Here is a 22,406-nt window from a genome sequence, read left to right on the forward strand (position 1 = left end):
TGGGCCCTGGCGACTTCGTAGCTCGGACGAATAGGGATTTGTTGGAATCGAGAAGCTACGATCCCAGTTCTCAACATGGACACCTTACTGTGAGTATTTTATTTTTATTTATCCTCTTATTCCATTGTTTGCTGCAACCCCAAAATCCGTTGTGTTCCCCCACATCTGACAAAGGCCGGCTTCCCCATCTGGACTCTTGCTCCCCTCCCTCCAACAGCCATCGGTCCAACCTGTCCATCATGTCGACTGGTCCTGTAGCCATGTCGGTGCCTTTGTTCCCCAGACGGGATCACTCCCCGGGAGCGCGAGCCAGGGATCACTCCAACTCGAGGCTCTCCGGCCTGCAACGCTCCAGAACTTCCACCCCCTCGCGCCTGCTTCGCCAGCTCCATCTTGGAGATGTTTGCCATCCGGACAGTGATACTGACGAGAGCAGTACCGCAGAACTTGCTGCAAACGCGCCACGGGTACGTCACCCCTGCCACATCAGCCCACGCCGTCAGCTTGGACTGCCCTTCAGCGCACCCGGCACTGGTCCTCCGCCGTGATCGTCGTGAAGATCTGGCTTCGCTGACATTTGGGCTTCCCTCTAGTACCGACGGAAGAGCAGTACCTTCATTGATGGCATTCATGATGTTACGGAGGAAAGTAGCGACAGGGCTCCGGCCCAGCTGTACAGCACTATGTCGGGGAGACTCTTCCACTCGGGTCGTATTGCGATCGTGATGGTGGGACTTCCTGCTCGTGGCAAGACGTGAGTTTCCATCGTACCATACATACCAAATCAGTCTCTGACGTTGCATAGCCATATATGTGTTTCCATGTCGCGTTATCTACAATGGTAAGGAAAGCCGACTTCTTACAAATGCATCATGACTCACTTCTACTAGGTTGGGTGTCAAGACACGCATCTTTCACTTGGGAGACTATAGACGTGCCACCGTTGGCGAGTCGGGAGATGTCCCGGAGGATTATTTCTTCCCCAATGCCTCGCCAGCCTCCGTCATGTTGCGCCAGAAGATTCTGAAGAAATGCCGAGAAGACATTTACGCCTGGCTCAACCACGAAAACGGCCAGGTCGCCATTTATGACGCAGTCAACCCAACTGCGAGCGGACGAAGGTCTTTGGCGAAGGAGTTTGCAAAGCACGATGTCCAGGTCAGTCACCAATGACCCAAATTTCCCATGGATTGTTGTGTTCTAATGACGAACCAGACACTATTTCTCGAGTCTTACGTCGATGACGATAGACTACTACGAGAGAATGCTCGCAATGTCAAGATCAACTCCCCAGATGTAGGTCCCTCCAGAAGAACACTGCGCATGGCCATGCTGATGTACCAAAGTTCGATGGCATGGACCCCGATGAGGCAGCAAAACTGTATCTTCGCCGGATTGAAGCAAAGATCCCTACTTTCGAGACAATGGCAGAAAACGAGCTCAACTACATCAAGATGATCAACGCTGGGCAAAAGTTTTTCTACAACAATGTCTCCTTCAACTACCTGTCTCATCGCATCGTCTTTTACCTGACCAACACCCACATCAAGTCTCGGACCACGTTCTTTGCCCGGGCAGGTACTGCGACCGAGGAGGACTCGTACAAAGCAGACGCCCCCCTTTCCGAAAGCGGCGCCGAGTACGCCGAGGTCATGTGCGAGACGCTCATCAAGCATCGCGAGCAGGAGCGCGCAGATCTCAATGCCCAAAGCGGATCCGAGGTGCCGCTGAAGCCCCTGACGGTGTGGACGAGCACCCGCCTGCGCACCATCCAATCCTCAGAACCCTTCACGAAGCGCGGGTACAAGGTCCGCCAGCGCAGCCAGATGTCGCAGATCAACCCGGGCGTCTGCGAGAAGCTGTCGGAGCGCGCCATCCGCCGCCTCTACCCGGACGAGGTCGAGAAGCACGAGCTCGACCCGTACCACCACCGATACCCGCGGGCCGAGTCGTACCACGATCTGGCGGTGCGACTGGAGCCCATCATCCTCGAGCTGGAGCGCGAGCAGAACGACCTGCTGATTATTGCCCACGAGTCGGTGCTGCGCGTCCTCTATGCCTACCTGATGCACTGCAGCACCATGGACATCCCGGCCCTCAAGTTCCCCCGCAACGAGATCATCGAGATCATCCCCGCCGCGTACCAGAACGAGGCCAAGCGCGTCCACATCCCCGGTGTTGACCCCAAGATGGTCGTCTCCAGTCCCGAGGACATCCGTATCCCCGTCCCCAGCATGCCCGGTAGCGGCTCCGACACCCCAGCACCCCTGCCCGGCGGCGGCCTCGGGAGCCCTGCCGAGCCGATCGGCGAGGTTGAGAGGAAGCCGGAGAGGATCGTGAGCACCGCCAAGGATGCCGTTAAGGACAAGCTTACGGACGTCGACTAGACGTGTCCCATTGGCTCTTGTTTATTCACTGCATGGGAGGACGCGCCTGATTTTGTGGTTGTGATAGAGAGGAGTAAGCAGACGGGGGACCTGTGTGCGATACGGAGGATGAGTGGGAGCACCGCAGATGGCTCATGGATATGGCTGCACTGGTATCCGGTTTAGCAACTGAATGATTTACGGTATGCAATAGAAACACGATCGTTTGCTTGCTTGCTCATTATAACTCTCCTGTTACGTGCGAAACTCACCATGTCTGTCGAAGATGGGATGGAGATTCTGTCTCTCACGCCCGACCCCTGAGCTCGGGAATCCCTGTCTTAGACAATTGGGCTACCAGTCTACCATGTACGTGATAGGTGATTTCCACACGCGAATTAACACAAGATGGGGGATTTCCCTCATGTTCCTCATGTCAAAGTAGACCCTTCCGAAGATGGGCGCAAAATAACCTCTCTTGTTGTGCAATTCTAATGGCCATCCCCGTGCTATGCCATGCTATATATGCTTTTTGATTCCCTTGCCCCCCAAAGGGTCGGCAATCTTGATGGAAGTTTTGAGTAGTGATCCTTTTCCTTTCTTTTTTTCCCCTGCCCACATCCTGGCCGCCAATGCAATCCGGGTATCTTGCTGTCAAATCATTGGCACTGGAAATATCCTTCCCGTGACCCTGTAGTGTAAAACCGCCCCATTCGAGCTGTCGTCTCTATCATCACTGAACCACGCACTCTCTATCTGGGACTTCGCCGGCCCTCCCGGCCTTCTCCTTGCCCTTGCCCTTGTCGAGGCGGGCCTTGGACCGCCCTCTTTTGTGGTGCTGGCTGTTCTCTTTCTCCTTCTCCTTCTCTTTCTCTTTCTCGCTGTCTTTCTCGGTCGCCTCCTTGGTACTGACGATCTCAAACTCCTCGTCCGGGTCGAGAAACGTGGAGTCCCGCAATGGTTCACGCAATGGCTCTTTGCTGGTTCGAATCAGGCCGTTCAGCCGGGACATTGTGATGCTGAGGCGTCCCTCACCAGCCTGGCTCTGAGGTCTGCTCTTGCTGCCGCTGCCGCGGAACTTGGCAGCTGCCCTGCTGAGCCTGTGGGCTGTGGTCTCTTCCAGAGGCGTTGCGGCCGGTGATGGCCCATCGAGGGGTGTGGCGCCTGGGCTCGGACCCGCGGAGTCGATAATCACACTGCCGCGGCGCGATACGCTGAGAAACCCCTCGTCGTCAGCAAAGCTCCGCCGGGACGGCCGCTCTATGTCTGACGAAAAGCGGATGCTGGTAGTTGCCGAGGGAAGCGTGCTCAAGTTGTCGAAATAGCTGCTAGCTTGTCTTGATATGGCCGGCCGTTCCGAGGCCTGCGATATCTTGAGTTGCAGAGCAGTATCGTCATATGAAGGTGGCTCGGCTTCAGTTCCATCTGTTGAACTGGCCGTTACATCGACGATGGGTACGATTTGATAGAACAGAAGATACGGCATCTCATCTTTGAGTGACTGTTTGATGTCATCCACCGGAGCTATTCGATTCTCGGTTGCTAGATCGTCAAACTTCACCCATTGCGCTTCTTCGTAATCAGGCGGTGGGTCATTCTCATATCGCCGGTTATCCGTAAGTAGCTTTGGGGCCACCCGGCAGAATGAGATGTAGTGCCCGGAGTGTAGCGAATCTCCACGGTGGCAGACGACAGATTGCAATACCAGCTTGTACTCTTGGCTCAACCCATTCTCTTCAACATGTCGTTGATCCACGATAAATTGTGGTAGCCTCAGGCTGTCCGGGATGTCGATATATGTGTTTTGTCTTTTGGGCACCCCCTTTTCATCCACCATATATCGTTTGAGACAAATCCCAACAACTGGGCGCTGACTGAAGTGTTTTGCCACCTCGAGGTCGTTCTGGGGTTCTTCGTCTGCAGGCGAATGCCATGCTACAGAATCATGTCAGCCAATGTGCGTTTTAGGGATGGAAGGACGAAACATACGGATTAGTCGGAAGAATTGCCAAGCTGGTATCGTGATTGCCTTGACCACTGATACTCTCCTCTTGGCTCTCTCAAACAGGCCTGCGGTCTCTGCGCCTTCTGATGTCTTGCCTTTGTCGTCGAGCACAACTCGTTGTATTATACTTTCCGTCCGGCTGCGATGTGGTCTAATTGGAATATGTGAGGACGGAGATGCGGCCGGGGAAGAGGCTGGATTCTCAGTCCACCTCCTCTCGAGAGGTATCATATGCGGACTGCCGTGCTGCTCGTCGTGCTCACCCAGTTTTGGTGAAGAGGCAGGGCCCTCGTCGCTGTCATCAGAAACGAGTCTGATGGTGCCTTTCGGGGTGGAGGGCGTTTCCGGAGCATTGGGACTTCGGGGAGTTGGTGTCAGAGTAGCCCGCCTGTTACCTTTACTGTCGTCGAAGCTATCTCGGTGAACGTCAACTTGAGAGTTGAAATATTCCTCTAAGCAATCCTCGAGCTTGATACCCTTGCCATCAGCGTCCGGGGGGACGGCAAGGTTCAGCAACCGCTCGTACACAACCTTGTGGTCCGCCTCGTCGTTCTTGCCCTGGTGGAACAGGTCGACCTGAAGCGAAAGCAGAGGTAGCTGCAACGTCTCGGTAATGAAGGCGAAAGCCTCGGATGTATCCTGCTGTTCCAGGCGCAGAGCATCAGACCAGCCGCATTCAGCCAGTGCTTCCTGTATCAACTCGGTCATGTCCGTCTGAATGAGCTTTCCACTCCGCAGAAGGTTCACCCAGAGTCGCAGAAGCATAGCCAATCTTCTCTGAGGCTCATCCAGGTCTGACTTCAGCATGCATTCGAACGCCTCGAGCTTGGCGAACATGGCAAACAGCAGAGCGTCGAGATAGCAGGTGACCATCTCGCGGTTCTCGGCGCCCAGCATGGCAACATTGGGGTTGTACGGAATGACGTTGCCCGCGAATGACTTCTTCTGTAAGAGCATGAGCTCGACGGCCTTGTCGACATCGCCGGCGGCGAATTTGGAGTGGAGGGCGTAGAGGACATTGTCGTCGTCAAAATTGGTAATCTCCAGGGCGGCCAGCCTCTTGCTGACCTCCTGGACCTTTGCAGGTTCATCCTGGTCTTTCTCTTCGTCTTTGTCGGTTTGTTTCGAGGCAGGCTTGAACAGCGCGAAGAAGTTGGAGCGGTGCTGTCCAGGGAGGTGCGCTGTCAGCCTCTCTCTCATCTCTGCTCCACTGGCCATACAGTGTAGACCCGGAGGTAGGCTGTAGTGGCCCGGGAGATCTCTCACCTTGTGCGCCGCATCTGCCGATTTACCTCGACGATGGCTGGCCTTGTCTCGCCGGGTCAAGAAGCGCTTTGGCAGCTTGCCTGTCTTCATGGTGGTGGTGTCGACCCCGTGGCGGGGCAGGGGCAGGGCAGTCTGCAGCAGACGGCGGTGGAATGGCGGGGTCGGCGGTTCGGCGGTCGATTCAATGTCAAGGTATTCCCATATGGCGGCTGGAGGTGAATCTCAGTCGCACCCAGCTCTTGTTACGGCCGAAGGGAGTGGTCATGGCAAATGCGCATCGTCCGTCATGGAACCGGCCTGGGATGGAGGATCGTTGTACGTGTTTATGGGTGCTTTTGCGGCGAATGGCGAGACCCCGGACGGTGGAAGGGTAGGAGGTACTGTGTAGGTAGCCAAGCCCAGTGGTGGGACAAGCGAGGCGACGTTTCGCGTTGGACAACAGGCAAGGAAGGCGAGTAGATTTTCTGTTTTCCTCTTGTACTAGCGCCCAACTCGTCTGCCAGAACAAGAATGGAGCAAACACGAACCGCGTTCCACAGATAAAGTTCAAGATGACCAGTTCTGGGCTGTTGGTACGGCGATTAAGTTGTCGCTGTGAGCTCAGCTGAGAGAGTCAGTGACCGAGCCTCGGCGGGGCAGAATTCAGCCAGGCCCGACTCGTGCGTCTTTGTTGCGCCCAAGTAACGTAGCGCTGATTATATACGATCACGCTGACCGAGACATGTCATTCCTGTTTTTGCAACAGCTGACAAGGAGCCTTTCAAGCTTCCTCGCCGTCGGACAACGGCAGACCGGGAACCTCAATATCAGGGCCCCCCGAGCACAGCTGTCCCGCTCTGTCGGGGACGGACATAAGGACATCAATAGTCTTAGTAGGTAGTTAGGGGCCAGGGTCCCTTCCACCACCACCACCACCACCAGCTGTGGGCTCACTGGATAAATTGGAAAATAGCGTCATACCACCAAGAGACATCCCAGGCGGCAGGGCTATTGGCGGCAAGTGGAGCGGCCTCTCGGACCATCTCGACCGCGAGATCTTCACCAGTTGCGGGCTGATCCATCCCATCCCAATTGCCACATGGCCTGTCTTACCACCTCCCTGGCGCATGAGATGCCCTTGATGGTTGCTCGAACCGAGTCTTTGGGACGAGTCGTGGGGTAGCAGTGCAATTCTCGGGTCACATAGTTACCTGTGGCAATCAAGGCTCCAGTCTGTAAGTACCTAACTTAGGTACCTAGGCAGTTGGTAACCCAGGATAGATGCCTACACAAACCGTTTGTCTTGTCCGCTTGACTGAAGCCTTACATGTGACCAAAAAGACTGTGTCGGTCCACGTAAATTGCCGCCTAACTCGGCAATGAGCCTGCTCACGAGGTAGCATACGTATCAATCTCCGACGTACGACCCTAGTGTAGGCGACACTCTCGAGGTAGGTACAGTAAGTATCACAGCGGGCTAAGCGAGTTGGGCGATCACGTCGAGGACGCGCCACAGGCAAGACAGGTACTGGAAGCGGGAAGGGTGACGAATATTATGACGATGACCTGCCTCTTAGTCTGTTTGCAATTCTGCAACATAATAGGCAAAACGGTGACCCGTACAGGCAAACCTGTCTTCTATGTACTGGAATAGATAGGAACAAGCCGATTCTGGTACGTATACTGAGTATGTGCTGTGTAAGTACGTGGTGGTGCTGCTGTGGTACTGTGTAAGTGGAGGGCAGCCAGGGGTGGGCCAGGGCCTAGGCTTAATGTCCAGCGCCAGTCGTTCCCTTTTTCCTTCCGTCTGGGCTGGGCTGGGGGGGAGCACAGGCCATGTTTGAGCCTTGTAGTTTGTACCGAGTCGGAATTTCTAACGCTCCGTCCAGCGACATGCAGGAAATTTCCAGGAGCTCGATTTCGCGATAGCTTCAGCGGAAAGGCCCGGGCCATTGGACGGTGCATTCGACGTTGACACATTGTCTCCCATCTCCCCGACGCGTTTCTTCCGGGACCATGGCCTCCCTCCGCGAGGTATCTCGCTCGGCGAGGCACATCGTCAAGTCGTCCTCGCAGGCGAAACCTTTCCAGAGATGCGCCTCGACACAGGCTGCGCCTGCGATCCCCGATATCGAGCCAGAGTCTGGCCTGGCAGCTCCGATTGTAGACAGGGGACAGGTTTCTATACAGGATCCGAGGAAGCGCGCCAGTCGAAGGCCGCAGGAGCTGCCGCATTCAAGGTCAGCCCGGCAGCCGCCGCCATCATAAGACCAGCACCGCGACTAACACACGACGTGCAGATACCGCTACCACCCCCCGAAGTACGACAGAGGCCCAATGCACCCCGTGCAGCCTCCGCCGTCGTCAGACCCGGTCGCCCGTAACTTCAGCCCGGGTCCCTTCAACGTCCCGCGCCTGAAGCACACCTTCCACTCCACCATTGCCTCCGACATCCTCACCCTGGCCTACCAGCACAAGATCCCCGGCACGCCGGACAAGCCCGAGCGCATACGGCTCCGGTCGTGGGGCGACGAGACGCCCTACATGAAGAACCGCCCGAAGCGCGGCCCGCGAGGCGCCGAGGTCCTGCTGCCCCTGGAGGAGAACATCAACTACCACAACATCCCCGAGATCCGCGCCGTCCACGTCGCCGCCTATATGCCCGCCGCCAAGAAGAACCAGGACTACATCACGGTCGGCAAGGCCGTGCTCCAGTCCATCACGGGCGTGCGCCCCGAGACGACCAGGAACAAGTCCAGCGTCGCGCAGTGGCACGTCATCAAGGGCGACAGGACGGGTGTCAAGTGCTCCATCTATGGTAACCAGGCCTACGAGTTCCTGGACAAGATGATCAACCTCGTCTTCCCCAAGATCAAGGAGTGGCCGGGTGTTAAGGGGTCGACCGGCGATGGCGCCGGCAATCTGTCGTGGGGTTTCGAGGCCAGCCAGATGATGTTCTTCCCCGAGGTCGAGGCCAACTACGCCCAGTATCCCGCCAAGGTATGTGCCACCCCTGAAGTGCTTGCTGCTGCGCGCAAAAGCTTGTACTGATATTTCTCATTAGATGATTCCTGGTTGCCGAGTGTTTGTCGAGACTACGGCCAAGTCGGACAGGCATGCAAGATTACTCCTGCAGACCATGGGCGTACCCTTCTATGGCAAGTTGATAGACTAGGCGGAGGGCTGCGACCTGCATGTAAATGGACAATTGTATCACATAGGAGACCGCATAGAGTGTAATATATATGTACCAATAAGATGGTCACACCGTGCTTTGTATTCAGGGTATCAAGATTCATTGACTCTAGTTTGAGACGATAACCTGTGCGGCTTGTAGCCTGCATCTTCCCTGGTCATCTATAGCAAATCATTCCACCAACGCCGCTTATGCCAGATCATGATTGCCGCCGTTTTCCATGCAACCGTTTTTTCTCCTTCTCAGAACCTTCGTATATGCGTCATGGGCAGTGACTCTCATGCACTTGCAACCTTCTCTCTCAGTTCGTTAATCACCGTGTCGACGGCGTCCATGTCCGTCGACTCTACTTTCTCGCCCTCGGGCTTGCCGGCTTGCTTTACCAGCTCGGACGACAGCACGTCCATGGCGGGCTGGTAATTCCTGCAGGCCGAGCTCAGGGCGTAGACGGCCTTCTTCCGGACGTCCTTGGTCTCGACCTCGCCGGCGTTGCCGTCCTCGGTCACGATGTCGCCGTCGCCGGCGCGCTTCTCCATGCCGACACGGCGGCCCAGGGCCATGGCGACCAGCTTCTCGATGCCGCCGAGGGCGACGAGGCGCTCCTGGCAGGGCGGGTTGTTCTGGACGGCGGTACCAACGACCCAGGCGGCCATGAGGCGGAACTCGGCTTCGTCGTGGCCCAGCAGCTCGACGAGGGGCGTCCACAGGCCCAGCTTGGCCAGCAGGTTGGCGTTGTCGAGTGACTCGATCAGCTGCTCGAGGTTGTCGAAGGCCGTCAGCTTGGACTCGCGCGTGATCTCGGGGTCGGGCGACGTGATGTTGGTCATGGCGGCCACCATCAGGTCGGCGTCCGACGGCCCGCCCAGCAGCGCCTTGATGGCATCGGCGTTGGGCGTGCGCAGCGGCACCTGCGTGTCGGTCGTGTTGTCCTCGCCCTTGGTGCTGTTCTCGATGCTCCACTTCAGGAGATCGTTGAGCTGCTTCTTGTCTGCCATGTTGTGTTCGGTCGGTCTGCCCTTAGCCTTCTGTTGGTCGTAGTGTGTAAGCGCCTGAACGTGCGCTGCCGTACGTATAAATAATTGAAACCTGTCGAGGCTGCGTTCTGCGTCGAGAAGTTGGGTTGAGAGGTCGGATAGGCGAAAGATCTATATCGCGAAAGCTACACAATATGGCCAAAGACGAAAACACTTCTCGCAATCGTCTTTTATAGTGGAATTGCTGTACTGGTCAAAAAGCATGAAATTCAGTAACTGAAGTCGAAACCGTCGTGAAGATGCAATGACTTTGAGACATATCTCATCTAGGCGTGTGATGTAACTCGTGCTTTCGCGAAGCTTCGCACAAAAATATACACGCTAGGCCGTTTCTGGACTAGCACGGTATGATGGAGAGCTTATCAGCTGCCAGCAAAACCGTTGAGAACTGGCAGCACAAGAAGTTGAGGCGAGCGTACAGGCACAACGGCCAGTGATTCTGGGAATCCCAATACGCTGAGATGGTCTTTCGTCAGTTGGTCTCATCTTCCACAGCCAAACTCAAGGCAATTCTCTGGATGGAATAGCTGCCCGCACCTGACTACTCGTGGGCCAGCTCAACTCAAAATCCCCTTACTCGCAGACAGCAAAAGCAGCTGCCCCACCAGACTGCCCCTCGTTGCCGCTTTAACAAGTTGGCCAGGCGCCAGGAACTAGACGCTTTTGGGGGCGACTTTGCGGGAGAGCCAGATCTGTATGCAATGAACGATGCCATCTCGAACAGGATTCACCACGCCTCAGTCTGGCGTATCGGGATGCCCGTCGAGTGGTTTGTTGGTCGGTTGCCGGTCCGAGGAAGCCATCTGAAACCATCTGCCTTCTGCCGGTTCCTGCCTGTCGCGTCATCCCACTTATCGACGTGGTTAAGCTCCTTCTCCAGACCACGGCTGTAACAGTAGCATTGCTGATATTGCCGGCCCTCACCCTCGGAACCGTTCCACGGCCAGCTAGTGCCTGGGTACAAGTAGGCAGTCACGAACGGCAGGCTCCCGTCCAAACCCATCCAGGAATGCGGGCTGGCGGGATGTAATGGTTTGCAGGAAGTGGTCCTCCCAAAAGCACTGCCCCTGCATACGCAACCCACCCGCCTCCAGACCCGGACTTTTACGATGCCCGCTTGGCGGCGAAGCCGACTGTGCTATGTATGGCAGTGTATGCAGCAGCTCACGCTGAGCATGTCATACGTAACCGTACAGCTCCAAGCCACGTGAGAACCGACGCCATTGGTCCAACTCGCTAGCCCTAGGGCACAAAGCCTGCTCAATGAGCGAATCAGGTTTGGCATGTTTGGATGTTGCAGATGGAAACTGTTCTTAGCCCAAGCTGAGCTGGAGCTGAGCCTTGCTGGAGCGGATTACTATGGTGCGAGCTGGGTGGTAAGAATGGGGGGAATCATTCTAGAAGGCTTCTCAGCCTTGCCGCCCCGGACCGAGAAAAGAAAACAGTCACGAGTATACTGGTTGTCGTACCCACGAGCATGGCTGGATCTGATGCATGGGCGGCGACAAGCAGTAGCCTCGGCATGGGATATCCAACAGGCCCGATTCCAGGCAACGCAATAAATTGGTCAATGTGAGTGAGAGCAAGAATAGAGGAGCCTAGAACATGGCAGGTCTGGAGACCCGAAGATTACGAATGCTCCGGCAAGGCCAAGAGCGACGAAAGGCCAGAGTAATTTGATTGCCTACCAGGCGGAAATATGAGCATTCTTGAGGTGCCTGTTGCCGATGCTGACGTTGCCGTCGTCGGGTCGACGCTGCCCAGAAATGAAGCAAGTGAAGAGCAGTGAACGGGGTGAATGCCAGCCAGCAGCCAGCAGCCAGCAGCCAGTAGCGAGTCGCCGTTCTGCGCTGTTAATAGGCTGCCCAGGTAAAAGCGGCAAGCAGATGCGAGAGCAGAGCCCCTCCCTCCAGCTTTTTTTAGGGGGGGATTGCACCAGATGGGGGGCCGCCCTGTCCACTGTCGACCTTAAGGTATTCCGACGTCCCAGGCTTGGCCCTGCTAGTGGTCGCTCCTCTGTGAATTAGGAACCCACAATTTGCACTTGGGGGAGGGGGAGCACTTGGGTAGGTTGAGTTCCAGGAGTTTTGAGGGGGGGAAGCCTGCCCGTTTGCCCGTTTGCCCAGTGTCCAGGGTGGTGCTGCTGGGACCCGACCGCCCTTCGCCCTCCGCCCGCCCTCGTCCTCGTCGACCACCTCGCCTCGACCTGGGGGCCCGTTGCCCGGACTGGACCTGGCTTGCCCGCTTCCATTGCTGGCCTGAGTCCTGGCCTGACCCTTTCCCTTTTCTCCCGCTCCACCGCATCAACCTGCACTCCGATTGTGACAGCACATTTTATTAACGTCAACCTCCCAGCCTCCCTCCCTCTCCTTGTCCGCTACTCCATTCGCCGACACCGAGACTCACCCCCCCGAACACCAGACCACACTCCCAACAGCTCTCACGATCCGGGCATCGCGTGAGCTTCTTTTTCGTCGCACTGCGTTTTCTCATTATTTCTTGACTCTTCGTCTACTACCTAATCCGCCAAAATGGAAGGTAAGCCAGCTCTCTGCCCGCCCCCCTGCTGACCGCCCACGCCCAATACCTGCCTACCCCCTTTCGCAAGAGGATATCCCGAGATTCTCTGCCCCCGTCGTCGTCGTCCCCGTCGTCGAACCTTGGCTGACTTTTGTTTTTTTCTCATCGCAGAGGAGGTTGCTGCCCTCGTTATCGACAATGGGTAAGAATCACAAATCCTAACCCACCCCCTCACCGACATCCTGAGATCCATGTCACCCGAGGTGATCGGGCTGGACATCGCTGCCGTGCGCACCGCCATCAGCATTCGCCGCAGACACACGCAAACAAAACCATCATTGTGAATTGTTCTTGAACTGACATGATTCTAGTTCGGGTATGTGCAAGGCCGGTTTCGCCGGTGATGATGCTCCCCGAGCTGTTTTCCGTAAGTCTGACCCTAGCGCCCCCGTGCCACACCCCGCCTCACAGCATGCAAATGCCATGAGGCCTCGAGGGCACTTTCGCGATGAGCAACACACTGACCCGCTGTAACAGCCTCCATTGTCGGTCGTCCCCGTCACCATGGGTGAGTGCCAGTTCCCCCTCAGCTCCCTGATCGAGCCCGATCTCGTCTGCGCCCAAATGCTGCAGACCCCACTCCTAACACTCGTGGCAGTATCATGATTGGTATGGGTCAGAAGGACTCGTACGTCGGTGATGAGGCACAGTCCAAGCGTGGTATCCTGACGCTGCGCTACCCCATCGAGCACGGTGTCGTCACCAACTGGGATGACATGGAGAAGATCTGGCACCACACCTTCTACAACGAGTTGCGTGTGGCCCCCGAGGAGCACCCCGTCCTGCTCACCGAGGCCCCCATCAACCCCAAGTCCAACCGAGAGAAGATGACCCAGATCGTCTTCGAGACCTTCAACGCCCCCGCCTTCTACGTCTCCATCCAGGCCGTCCTGTCCCTGTACGCCTCTGGTCGTACCACCGGTATCGTCCTCGACTCCGGTGATGGTGTCACCCACGTTGTCCCCATCTACGAGGGTTTCGCCCTGCCCCACGCCATTGCCCGTGTCGACATGGCTGGCCGTGACCTGACTGACTACCTCATGAAGATCCTGGCCGAGCGTGGTTACTCCTTCTCCACCACTGCCGAGCGTGAAATCGTTCGTGACATCAAGGAGAAGCTCTGCTACGTCGCCCTCGACTTCGAGCAGGAGATCCAGACTGCCGCCCAGAGCTCCAGCTTGGAGAAGTCGTACGAGCTTCCCGACGGTCAGGTCATCACCATCGGCAACGAGCGTTTCCGTGCTCCCGAGGCTCTGTTCCAGCCCTCCGTCCTGGGTCTGGAGAGCGGTGGTATCCACATCACCACCTACAACTCGGTCATGAAGTGCGATGTCGATGTCCGAAAGGATCTGTACGGCAACATTGTCATGGTATGTCATACTGTCAACAGATCAGCCCTGGTCCCCAGGCCAGAGGAGCTTTCTTGTGTGTGTTGGCTAACAGAACCCCACTATAGTCTGGTGGTACCACCATGTACCCCGGTCTCTCGGACCGTATGCAGAAGGAGATCACTGCCTTGGCCCCGTCCTCCATGAAGGTCAAGATCATCGCTCCCCCCGAGCGAAAGTACTCCGTCTGGATCGGTGGTTCCATTCTCGCCTCCCTGTCGACCTTCCAGCAGATGTGGATCTCGAAGCAGGAGTACGACGAGAGCGGCCCCTCCATTGTCCACCGCAAGTGCTTCTAAGCGCCTGCTAAAGGCAGTGCTCAGCAGCAGGGTGCACCCCGCACACTTTTCACGAGCTCACGACAATGCCGAGCAGGTGGCGATGGTCCCCGAGGAATCAGGGCTCCTCGTGCCGATGCGGGAATGCTCCTTAGAAAGACGAGTCTCATATCTACGAAAAGTTCTGGTAATGGTCGAGCGATTGGGGTCTGTATTTGCGCAGGCCCTTGAGGGAAAGGAGAATATGAAGTGCCTTTTTTCCAGGAGGCTTCTCATGCACGGAATGGAGTAGACAATTACACTTTTGAGGGTGATCGATCATATACTTCTTGACTTTTTCCCATCTTTCGGTGTCCCATTTTGAGTGCAGTGTTGTGATTATAAACGTTCTATCCATGTCTTATCTCGTGAGATATACACAAGTGGTCAATTGTGCAAAAACGCGCGGTTTTCACATGTCTGTTCTGGCTGTAAGATCAGGTGGAGGAGCCAGCTGCATCTGCCACTGACCAGCCCATCCACACCATGTGTTCCAACGTCACAAGCTGGATACGGAGTGATAGCGCTTTTCAGCCTCCGTCGCCGGGTGTTGGGGCCTTCTCTTTAGCTGGCTGGCCTAGTATATGTCTGCTGTGCGAGTCATCGGCCGTTTCTGATCTACCATGTACCTCCTCTTCGATTTCACTCTCTACCTCGAGGTCGATCCCCTCCTCGCCCTCCTCTCCCTCTTCCCCAGCAGCAGTAGCGGCAGCGGCACCGTCGCCCTCGAGCTTCCTGTACTTGCGCCTCTTCTTCTTGGCGGCGCTGGCACGCTTCTTGCGCTTGGCCTCGCCGACGACGGCGCTGCGGCTCTCGCCCCCGCGCGCCAGGTCGTCCAGCTTGTCGGCCAGCAGCTGGCGCGCGATCTTGCGGTTCTCGGTCCGCGACCGCGTCGCCTGGCACTTGACCACCAGCCCCGTCGGCCCGTGCTTCAGCTGCACCGCGCTGTTGGTCTTGTTGATCTTCTGCCCGCCCGGCCCGGACCCCTTGAGGAACGACTCCTCGATCTCGCCCTCGGGCGGCGGCTTCGGCCGCGGCGGCATCGGCGCCGCCTTCTTGCGCCGCGCCGGCGTGCTGGAGAAGGAGCAGCTGGTCGAGGACGATGGGGAGGGCGCGTGGGGGGGCATCGGCGGCCGAGCTGGGCCCGGGAAGGCGGTACGCAGCGCTGCGGCTCGGGGCCGCAGGCATAGGGTGCGTAGCATGGTATTGAGGTATTTTGTGCTTCTCTCGTCTACAGGCTCATCGGGAGGCCGCTGCCATGGCGTGGCGAGCTCGGTGGGACGCGCCCTGGCCGCGATGTCTGGGGGGGTTAAGGCAGTTGTCAGTGCTTGCTCGGGAGCCTGGGCAGGTACGGCCGTAGTGCAGTGGCCGTTTGCACAGCTGCAAGAATCGTTCTCAGCCTTTCGCGGTTGTCAATTGCTCCCAAGAAAATTGTTTCGAGGGTGGTGCTTGAAGACGAGGGAGCTTTGGACCGGGGGACCCTGAGACATGACGTCCCTCGAGAGTGGGCCCGTAGCTCCCCAAGCTCTTATGCACATCCATGTCCTGGGACCCTGACTTACAACAGAGACCTATAAGTCCACCTTCGAAGCACGGATACCGTTGTCAGTAGACTATCGATAGATCGTTATGTACGACATTCTCAAGCTTTTATAGAGCTCCCTGTCTTACAAAAGTAACCCGCGTACCTCTCTACCCATCAGTCAGTCTGAATTTCTAAACCTACAGTACTACGAAGTAGTCACGGAACAAAAGAAAACAATGGCCCGCCGAGGCCACGCCCGCGTTCTGATGCCTGCCGGCCTCGAATCCACCGTCCGTTAGTTGCGCCTGAAGAAATACCAGTTCGAGGTCACACTGGCCATCAATGTGTGTACGCCCAACGAGAAGATAGCCATCTGTGAGTGCCACGAAACCATCCGCTCCACGGCGTCCGAAGCGTCGGACGCAACGCCGGGCCTCCCATTTCTGAGTCCTTGTAGACTCATTGTCCCGGTTTTCCCCAGATACTACGTCTTTGCTACTGTGCTGCCTCGTGGTATTCGCTACGAACGTCTTCATGTCGCGCCTGGCCTGGGCGATGGTAGGGCACGCCGCCTTCTATCTCGGTGGGAACGGCGGTGGTGGCCGCGTGCAAAATATCAAGATTGGACTCGGAGCCGGGGCACATTGATCATGACTTCGGGCCGTTCATGGAATCGCTGTCCAACGAGATTTCAACATGGTGTGGCAAAGCCACATGAGCGGGAGGCATCACGAGATCAGTTTATCCCAGGCGCCATGGAACCAGTAGTACGCCAAATGGTAGGACGAAACTTGAAGGCATGAATACAGCGCCTTCATGACGAGCAGCTTGGAGAAGTGAGTCTCGAAATACACGGACGGGGTCATATTCATTGTTCGGGTATCCGGATATATTCATTCTCTCGTACGCCTAGGTAGAAGAAGGGGAGTAAGAATACACCCGAAGAGAGGAATCCTCGCCTGCAATCGCCAACTCGTTTCTTGCCGCGTCCGGTCTCCATGCCAGTTGTAGCACGGCTTTGGCGACGCTGAGCCTATATTTTTATCAGAAACAGAACAGCAAACTCGGACACACAAGGGACTTACTCATGTTGTAGGTCAATGCTACTGATGACATTTAGGGTCTCGACGTCGACGGTGTGGATAGTCACCTTGCCTTCCTCTGTCCCAGTAGCAAGGACAAACTTGCCATCTTCAGTCTTGCGCGGCAGGAAGTCGAGGGCGGTTACCGGGTGTGTGGCCGGGATGGAAGCTGCCAGAGAAATTGTCTCGTCTGCAGATCCCCTCTTCCAAAGCTTGACCTGCTTGTCTCGTCCAGCGGTCGCAAAAACTATAGAATCGGACGCTGGCGCCCATGCCGCATCGAGAATCATTCTCGTGTGGCCTTTGGGATTGCTCTGTAGCGGCTGGTACTTGAACCTGTCTTCTGAATCTCGTTGGAATACAGCCCATTGTCTGTCTCTGCCAACACTGAGCAGATATCTATCATCTGGGGAGAATCGCAGGCGGGTTGCCGTCAGGGTATGAGCCGCCAGGGGAGGTCTGATCTCCGTCCACCGCTCCGTCTCAAACAGTCGGATGACAGCATGGTTCAGCGAGCTGGCTTTACACGCACTCGCGACTATGGTGCCATCGTGGCTCGTGGCCAGGCATGATAATTCGTAGCCATGGCCGTACAGCTTTTCGGCCTCCGGCCAAAGGGTATGCCTTGACAGACTGTCTTCGAAAGGCGGGTGGTCAATCTCCAAGACGGACTTGCGGACCGTTGATCCAGGATCAAGTGCTTCCCGGTCGGCCTCCGGGTTGGCTGCTTCGACCTCTTGGTCATCATCCACAGCCTCGATGGCTTTATTCGACAGTCCCAGCACCGGCATGTTGGCGGCATCTGGCAAGTTCTCGATCTGTGAGTCCTCAATGCCGCAAAGCCGGTTCAGTAGTTTTGCAACGGCTTTGGGCTCGTTGAAGACCCGCATCAGCTTCTCATCGGCCCCGGAAACAAATTGAGAGGACCCGATCGAATCGATGCAGTTGATGTCGTACCCGTGAATTTGGGGCCTCGCAATCTCATGCCACGAACCATTACTAGATCCTGCTGTCCACTTCGCATGCAAGCGCGTTGTTTGATCTAAGCTGGTTGACAGGAGATATTCACCGTTCTTAGACCACGAGATACCAGTAACAGATCGAGTGTGGCCGCTGACACCGATGTTGGGAAGCCATTGATCGTTGTCCCTGTTGTACTCCCAGCGACGCCAGCTCCCCGTTCGGCCGAGGGTCACGACTGACTTGCCGTCTGGCGACCACAGGCCCGTCCAGAAGCCACCTGTGCTTCCCGTGGCTGTCGTAGCACCCTTTTCTCGACTAATCTCACCAAGCCGAACGGTAGTGACCCAGATACCCGATGATGGATCGGCCTCCCAAATCGCAAGCGTGTTATCAGCTGAGGTTGAGAGGAGCTGCAGTGTTCCGTTTTCATTCGAGAACCACTTGGCGCTGTATATCCAGTCATCGTGGCCGAGCAGCAAGGCCTCGAATGTGATGGAGAAATCCATGTCTCCGGACTTCAATCGGTGCGCCTTGTTCGATGGAGACTTCCCGGGCAGAAAAGCGCCCATCGTCGGGTCGTTGCCCTCAGCAGCGGCTGCTGGGAGCTCTGTGCCCCGGTGGAAGCGCCAGAGACGAACGTATTTGTCTTGACTGGCAGATGCGAGGATCAAATCGCTGGTGGGACTCGCTTTCTCAAAGGCAAAGTCTAGCGAGCGAACCCATTCATCATGTCCCGCCAGTGTCGCCTGTACTTCAAACTGAGGCTCGGCTGCGGACGCAGCTACAAAAACTTGAACAATATTCCGGGTGCCAGCCGCTGCCAGGACTAGCCCATCTCCCTCCGCGCTCAGATCGCTGAGAGCTATGCAGAGAGGGAAAAACTTGGGCGTTGGCTTGATTGTCTGCAGCAGCGTGGCTTCACCACCTTCCAATCGCCATATTTTGATGGATGCATCTGCTGCACCCGTTGCAAAAACCCTCGAGGTGTCCCGGCGTCTGCTATGTGCAGTTGCTATGCAGTTAATCGACGCTGTGTGCTCTTGGATGGTCTGAACGCATGAGGCAGAACCGCTTGGCTCCAGTTTCCATATTTTCAGGCACTTGTCATCCCCGCCTGTGATGAGAATCGATTCAGTCTCACCCTCAGCTTTGGGCAGAAACTTGACCGCCTTCACGACGTCTGTGTGTCCCCTAAGCAGAGTCCTGATGCCATTCACGGCCGCATCCTGTTCAGCCTCGTGAGTAATTGAGCTGTTGCAAGATTCGGGCGTTGACTCACCTTGGGCTGCCATAGAGCCACAGTGCAGTCGCTGCCAAAGGCTACGATACCATCTTGACTCCAGTCTGCGACCGCTGTATGCCTGTTGGCACCCACCGAGAGGTACTCGATGCCAATTTCGGCCTTATTCATTTCCAGGTCGGATGTGGTATCATTGATGTAAGTATCGAGAAAGGTTTGTCACCTAGGAAACACTGCATTGTGATTGGTCGTTGAATTGCGAAAATCCAACACACGTCTTGACCAGCTTCTGACGCTCCGGCAGAGAGCTCCTGCAGCTGGCAGCGCTGGACACCGGTCAACAATTCAACGAGCTCTCTACCTTTCTGGAATCCCCTGAAACGCTTTTTCTTGTGTATTCAAAAGATATTTTCCGCCTGGCTGCATTATGGAGATGAAACCAGTCTCCCTAGAAGAAATCTGCGGTGGAAATGTAGACATCAGCAGCTGGTTAGGCTAGTTCTAGTGTCGTGAGCTTCTAATATGTCGATGTGTTAGGCGTTGATTGTACATTTGGTTTCATTATGATTTTGTTTCCGAGGAACAGGTGTGTGGTGTGGCAAAAGCCATTGATCGCTTGGATTATATAAGTGAAACACGTTCTTGGACAAACCAGAATCGAGTCCAGAGCACTATACAATGAGATCCGAACAGTACTAATCATGCCTTGACTTTCCCAACACCAGCTTGGACCAGTATTCTAACATACCACCCATGAAGGAACGTGATCTTGGGCGGGATGGGGTGCTCAGCCTCTGGCGCAAATGCGCCAGCACTGTTGAACAAGGCCGACTTGAGACTGAAGATGGCTTCCTGCTTCTGACGGTCGATCCGCGCGCTGATCGAGACCAGCCCGTCCGAGTTTCTCAGGCCAGGGTTCATCGGGGAGCCACCGCATCTGACGGTGATCTCATCGCCCTTATTCTCCACAACCTCAAAGTGGTTTACCATCCTCAAGCCCTGCTCGAACTTGGACTCAGCCAGCTCTGACGTTTTCCAAGCATCATGTTCAGAGCCTGGAGGAGCGTCATACCGCTCTTGCATCTTAGTTTGCGGCCAGAAACCTGCGTACAATTAGAAACACACTCTCATGAATTAGGAAACAGTAATCAAAGAGAGTTCGTTCCCCTTACCCCATCGGCCCCAGATTCCTCGGCAGAACTCCAAAGTCAAAGCCTCCTCGTTGTCCCGCAGATCAGGTCGGATCTTGCTCAGAGGCACACGTTTGATGCAGTCGTCAATCAGTGCCGGGTTGCCCTTCGGGTTGTACTTGGTGTACGTCTTTGTCTTGAACCAGGGGTCGCTCTTGGACATGGGGACCAAAGTGGTGCCGGCTGCGAGGTAGGCCATTCCTGCGCCGAGGCTGGCCACGCCACCGGTGACGCCCCAAATGCCAGCCGTCAGTGTCGTTCGAATGATGCCCATTGTACTCGTTCTGATTGAACTGCAGAGGTAGATTACATCTACAGCACGAATCTTGGGATAGCAACAGAACGAAGTCCAAGAGCTTTAGTTGGTGGGTCGGTGGAGCATGCGGCTCTGAGCTAAACTGGGTAGCTCATTAACAGTTTAGTGGGTATCTTTGGTGGAAACCAGATAGCGCGCAACATATAATCTAATATTCGTTGCGATAGCGACAGCCCCTCCTCATTTCGCCGAACCTGTTCCTGGCTTTAGTGGCCAACTTAACGTGGGCTTTGTCAATTCAACCATCGTGGTTTCTTGATGACAGCGATGTCAGCTTTTGAAGACGACCTTTAAACTGGTGATAGGCTCATGGCTAGGGAATTCTGATGCATCGTTTACTCCTTGTTTTCCACGGCACATTCCCGCCTTTCTCATTGCCTCATCCTGTCCTGATGAGCAAAGAGATAACAGAGAAGTCATATCAGTCGAAATGAGTACGAGCCTTGAAAACTGTTCGAAGAGCCTGTGGCAAGCCTCTATAGGATAGGGCGGTATTCTGGGTTTTACCGCGCCACCAGGCTTGAGGGACCAGCCTCGACACACGGTAGACGGATTCTGCTCATAACAGACCGTATGTTAGTACCAGGCTTTCGCGACAATATAGCCTCGTAATGCAAACCCATGGAAGAGTTCGGGTTGGGCTCGTAGGATACGAGACGAGACATGCGTCATCTGACACGCCCACATTCTTGCCTGTCTCCAAAATTGGACCGTCAGTACGCGGACGCCGTTTGGTAACACCAAAATTCTGGCCCCAGGACACCAGGCAATACATGCACAGGCATGTGAAACTACAGCAAACTACACGCCAGCGCACGTGGAGTATGGTGCGTTTGTTTGTTCGCGGCAATCATGAGTAGAAGGCAGACAACGCACGATGGCAGGCTAGATCTAACGAGACCGTGCACCGGTGATCGACCAGATGAGGCTCACTATCCCTTTAGGCTTCCCTGGCTAGCTATACCTAGACAAGGTTTCATGTGGCTTGATTTCCCAGATCCAATTGCATTGTCAGACCAGACGTCCATAATGATAACTGGACAGCCTTGTCCCTTGCATGCTACACTACTCGGTTAGATCCGAAGAGATCGATCGTTCGAGCCAAACTGCTTCCTGCTTCCTTCTGAGGCGGCGACGCTGATAGCCCTGCCGTACGAGTACCTGTAACTAAACCAGTACTGTTGAACAACAATTCTGTATTGCGTTATGCTACTGTGCGGTGGCTTTCTTCGTGCTCGACCAATAGCTGTTGGTGACAGCCAGGTGCTCAGGTCAACTTGGGGTAACAAACAAGCGGACAGTGGGCAGAGCCACGCAGTGTAGCAGATGGCGTCTTGAGTCTATGGGTTATACTGTGTTGTCAACCATGTGTTTCATGATATTGTTTCATCATATTAAGCCCAGTTGGGCATGATCTTGCCACTGCTGTATGTAAAGGCCAGAAAGGAGATGTACATAGAAAAGTGAGACAAAAGACGAGCAGTGTTGAGCTGATAACTCTCAGATGCTCTCTTTCCAGTTGGTCGAACACCGGCCACCTGGTTACGCATATTAGGTTGTTCATGAAAGGCTTATGGTATGGATACGTGGCCTCACTGGCCTAGCAAGCTGTATCAATCGACTTTCTTTACCCAGGCAAGCTAAGTCCACAGCCAGTCCAACAATAGAGGACGAGAGATATATGAAAGTCACGTGCTGCAGTTAGTCATTGCAGTTGTCTGACTGCTTTGAAAAATCACTACGTCATATTTACCGTAGGGGGCAGTGTTTGGTGGAGAGTACGGCTCAGACTTCCTAGGAAAAAGCTGACACCACTTTGAAATCACGATGGGTCTTTCAATCCACGGAACTGGCAGCAGTGTCTGGCCGAGTTGACGTCGCAGCAGCAAAGGCGAGCTCCGCTTCAGTCAGGCGCACTGGAATCGAGATCTTTCGGACTAGTTGCTCCGGCATCATCCC

General features: G+C 55.5%; 7 protein-coding genes across 7 annotated transcripts; 3 read left to right on the plus strand and 4 right to left on the minus strand.

Annotated features, from left to right (window-relative positions):
• Nucleotides 1–239: 239 nt before the first annotated feature.
• JN550_006717 (uncharacterized protein) lies at nucleotides 240–2,387 on the plus strand (the record flags this gene model as incomplete). The annotated part of the gene is made up of 6 exons (XM_049318487.1): nucleotides 240–467; nucleotides 594–754; nucleotides 806–841; nucleotides 891–1,158; nucleotides 1,216–1,296; nucleotides 1,347–2,387. 6 exons carry the CDS (start codon nucleotides 240–242, stop codon nucleotides 2,385–2,387), a joined length of 1,815 nt encoding a protein of 604 aa, XP_049171286.1.
• A 712-nt stretch (nucleotides 2,388–3,099) lies between these two features.
• JN550_006718 (uncharacterized protein) lies at nucleotides 3,100–5,727 on the minus strand (the record flags this gene model as incomplete). Its single annotated transcript, XM_049318488.1, has 2 exons — nucleotides 3,100–4,301; nucleotides 4,356–5,727. The coding sequence occupies 2 exons, from the start codon at nucleotides 5,725–5,727 to the stop codon at nucleotides 3,100–3,102; spliced, it is 2,574 nt and encodes an 857-aa protein (XP_049171287.1).
• A 1,905-nt stretch (nucleotides 5,728–7,632) lies between these two features.
• On the plus strand, nucleotides 7,633–8,791 carry JN550_006719 (uncharacterized protein; the record flags this gene model as incomplete). The annotated part of the gene is made up of 3 exons (XM_049318489.1): nucleotides 7,633–7,856; nucleotides 7,917–8,616; nucleotides 8,681–8,791. The coding sequence occupies 3 exons, from the start codon at nucleotides 7,633–7,635 to the stop codon at nucleotides 8,789–8,791; spliced, it is 1,035 nt and encodes a 344-aa protein (XP_049171288.1).
• A 299-nt stretch (nucleotides 8,792–9,090) lies between these two features.
• Nucleotides 9,091–9,807, minus strand: JN550_006720 (uncharacterized protein; the record flags this gene model as incomplete). The annotated part of the gene is made up of 1 exon (XM_049318490.1): nucleotides 9,091–9,807. The coding sequence occupies one exon, from the start codon at nucleotides 9,805–9,807 to the stop codon at nucleotides 9,091–9,093; it is 717 nt and encodes a 238-aa protein (XP_049171289.1).
• Nucleotides 9,808–12,377: 2,570 nt separating this feature from the next.
• On the plus strand, nucleotides 12,378–14,113 carry JN550_006721 (actin; the record flags this gene model as incomplete). The annotated part of the gene is made up of 6 exons (XM_049318491.1): nucleotides 12,378–12,384; nucleotides 12,538–12,568; nucleotides 12,738–12,793; nucleotides 12,904–12,934; nucleotides 13,025–13,796; nucleotides 13,883–14,113. 6 exons carry the CDS (start codon nucleotides 12,378–12,380, stop codon nucleotides 14,111–14,113), a joined length of 1,128 nt encoding a protein of 375 aa, XP_049171290.1.
• A 548-nt stretch (nucleotides 14,114–14,661) lies between these two features.
• Nucleotides 14,662–16,192, minus strand: JN550_006722 (uncharacterized protein; the record flags this gene model as incomplete). The annotated part of the gene is made up of 2 exons (XM_049318492.1): nucleotides 14,662–15,511; nucleotides 15,858–16,192. 2 exons carry the CDS (start codon nucleotides 16,190–16,192, stop codon nucleotides 14,662–14,664), a joined length of 1,185 nt encoding a protein of 394 aa, XP_049171291.1.
• Nucleotides 16,193–16,565: 373 nt separating this feature from the next.
• Nucleotides 16,566–20,405, minus strand: JN550_006723 (uncharacterized protein; the record flags this gene model as incomplete). The annotated part of the gene is made up of 6 exons (XM_049318493.1): nucleotides 16,566–16,689; nucleotides 16,742–18,927; nucleotides 18,981–19,103; nucleotides 19,217–19,316; nucleotides 19,690–20,044; nucleotides 20,114–20,405. 6 exons carry the CDS (start codon nucleotides 20,403–20,405, stop codon nucleotides 16,566–16,568), a joined length of 3,180 nt encoding a protein of 1,059 aa, XP_049171292.1.
• Nucleotides 20,406–22,406: the final 2,001 nt, after the last annotated feature.

The sequence above is a fragment of the Neoarthrinium moseri genome, assembly GCF_022829205.1.
Source record: "Neoarthrinium moseri strain CBS 164.80 chromosome Unknown scaffold24_Wmoseri_CBS_16480, whole genome shotgun sequence".
NCBI classification, from domain to species: domain Eukaryota; kingdom Fungi; phylum Ascomycota; class Sordariomycetes; order Amphisphaeriales; family Apiosporaceae; genus Neoarthrinium; species Neoarthrinium moseri.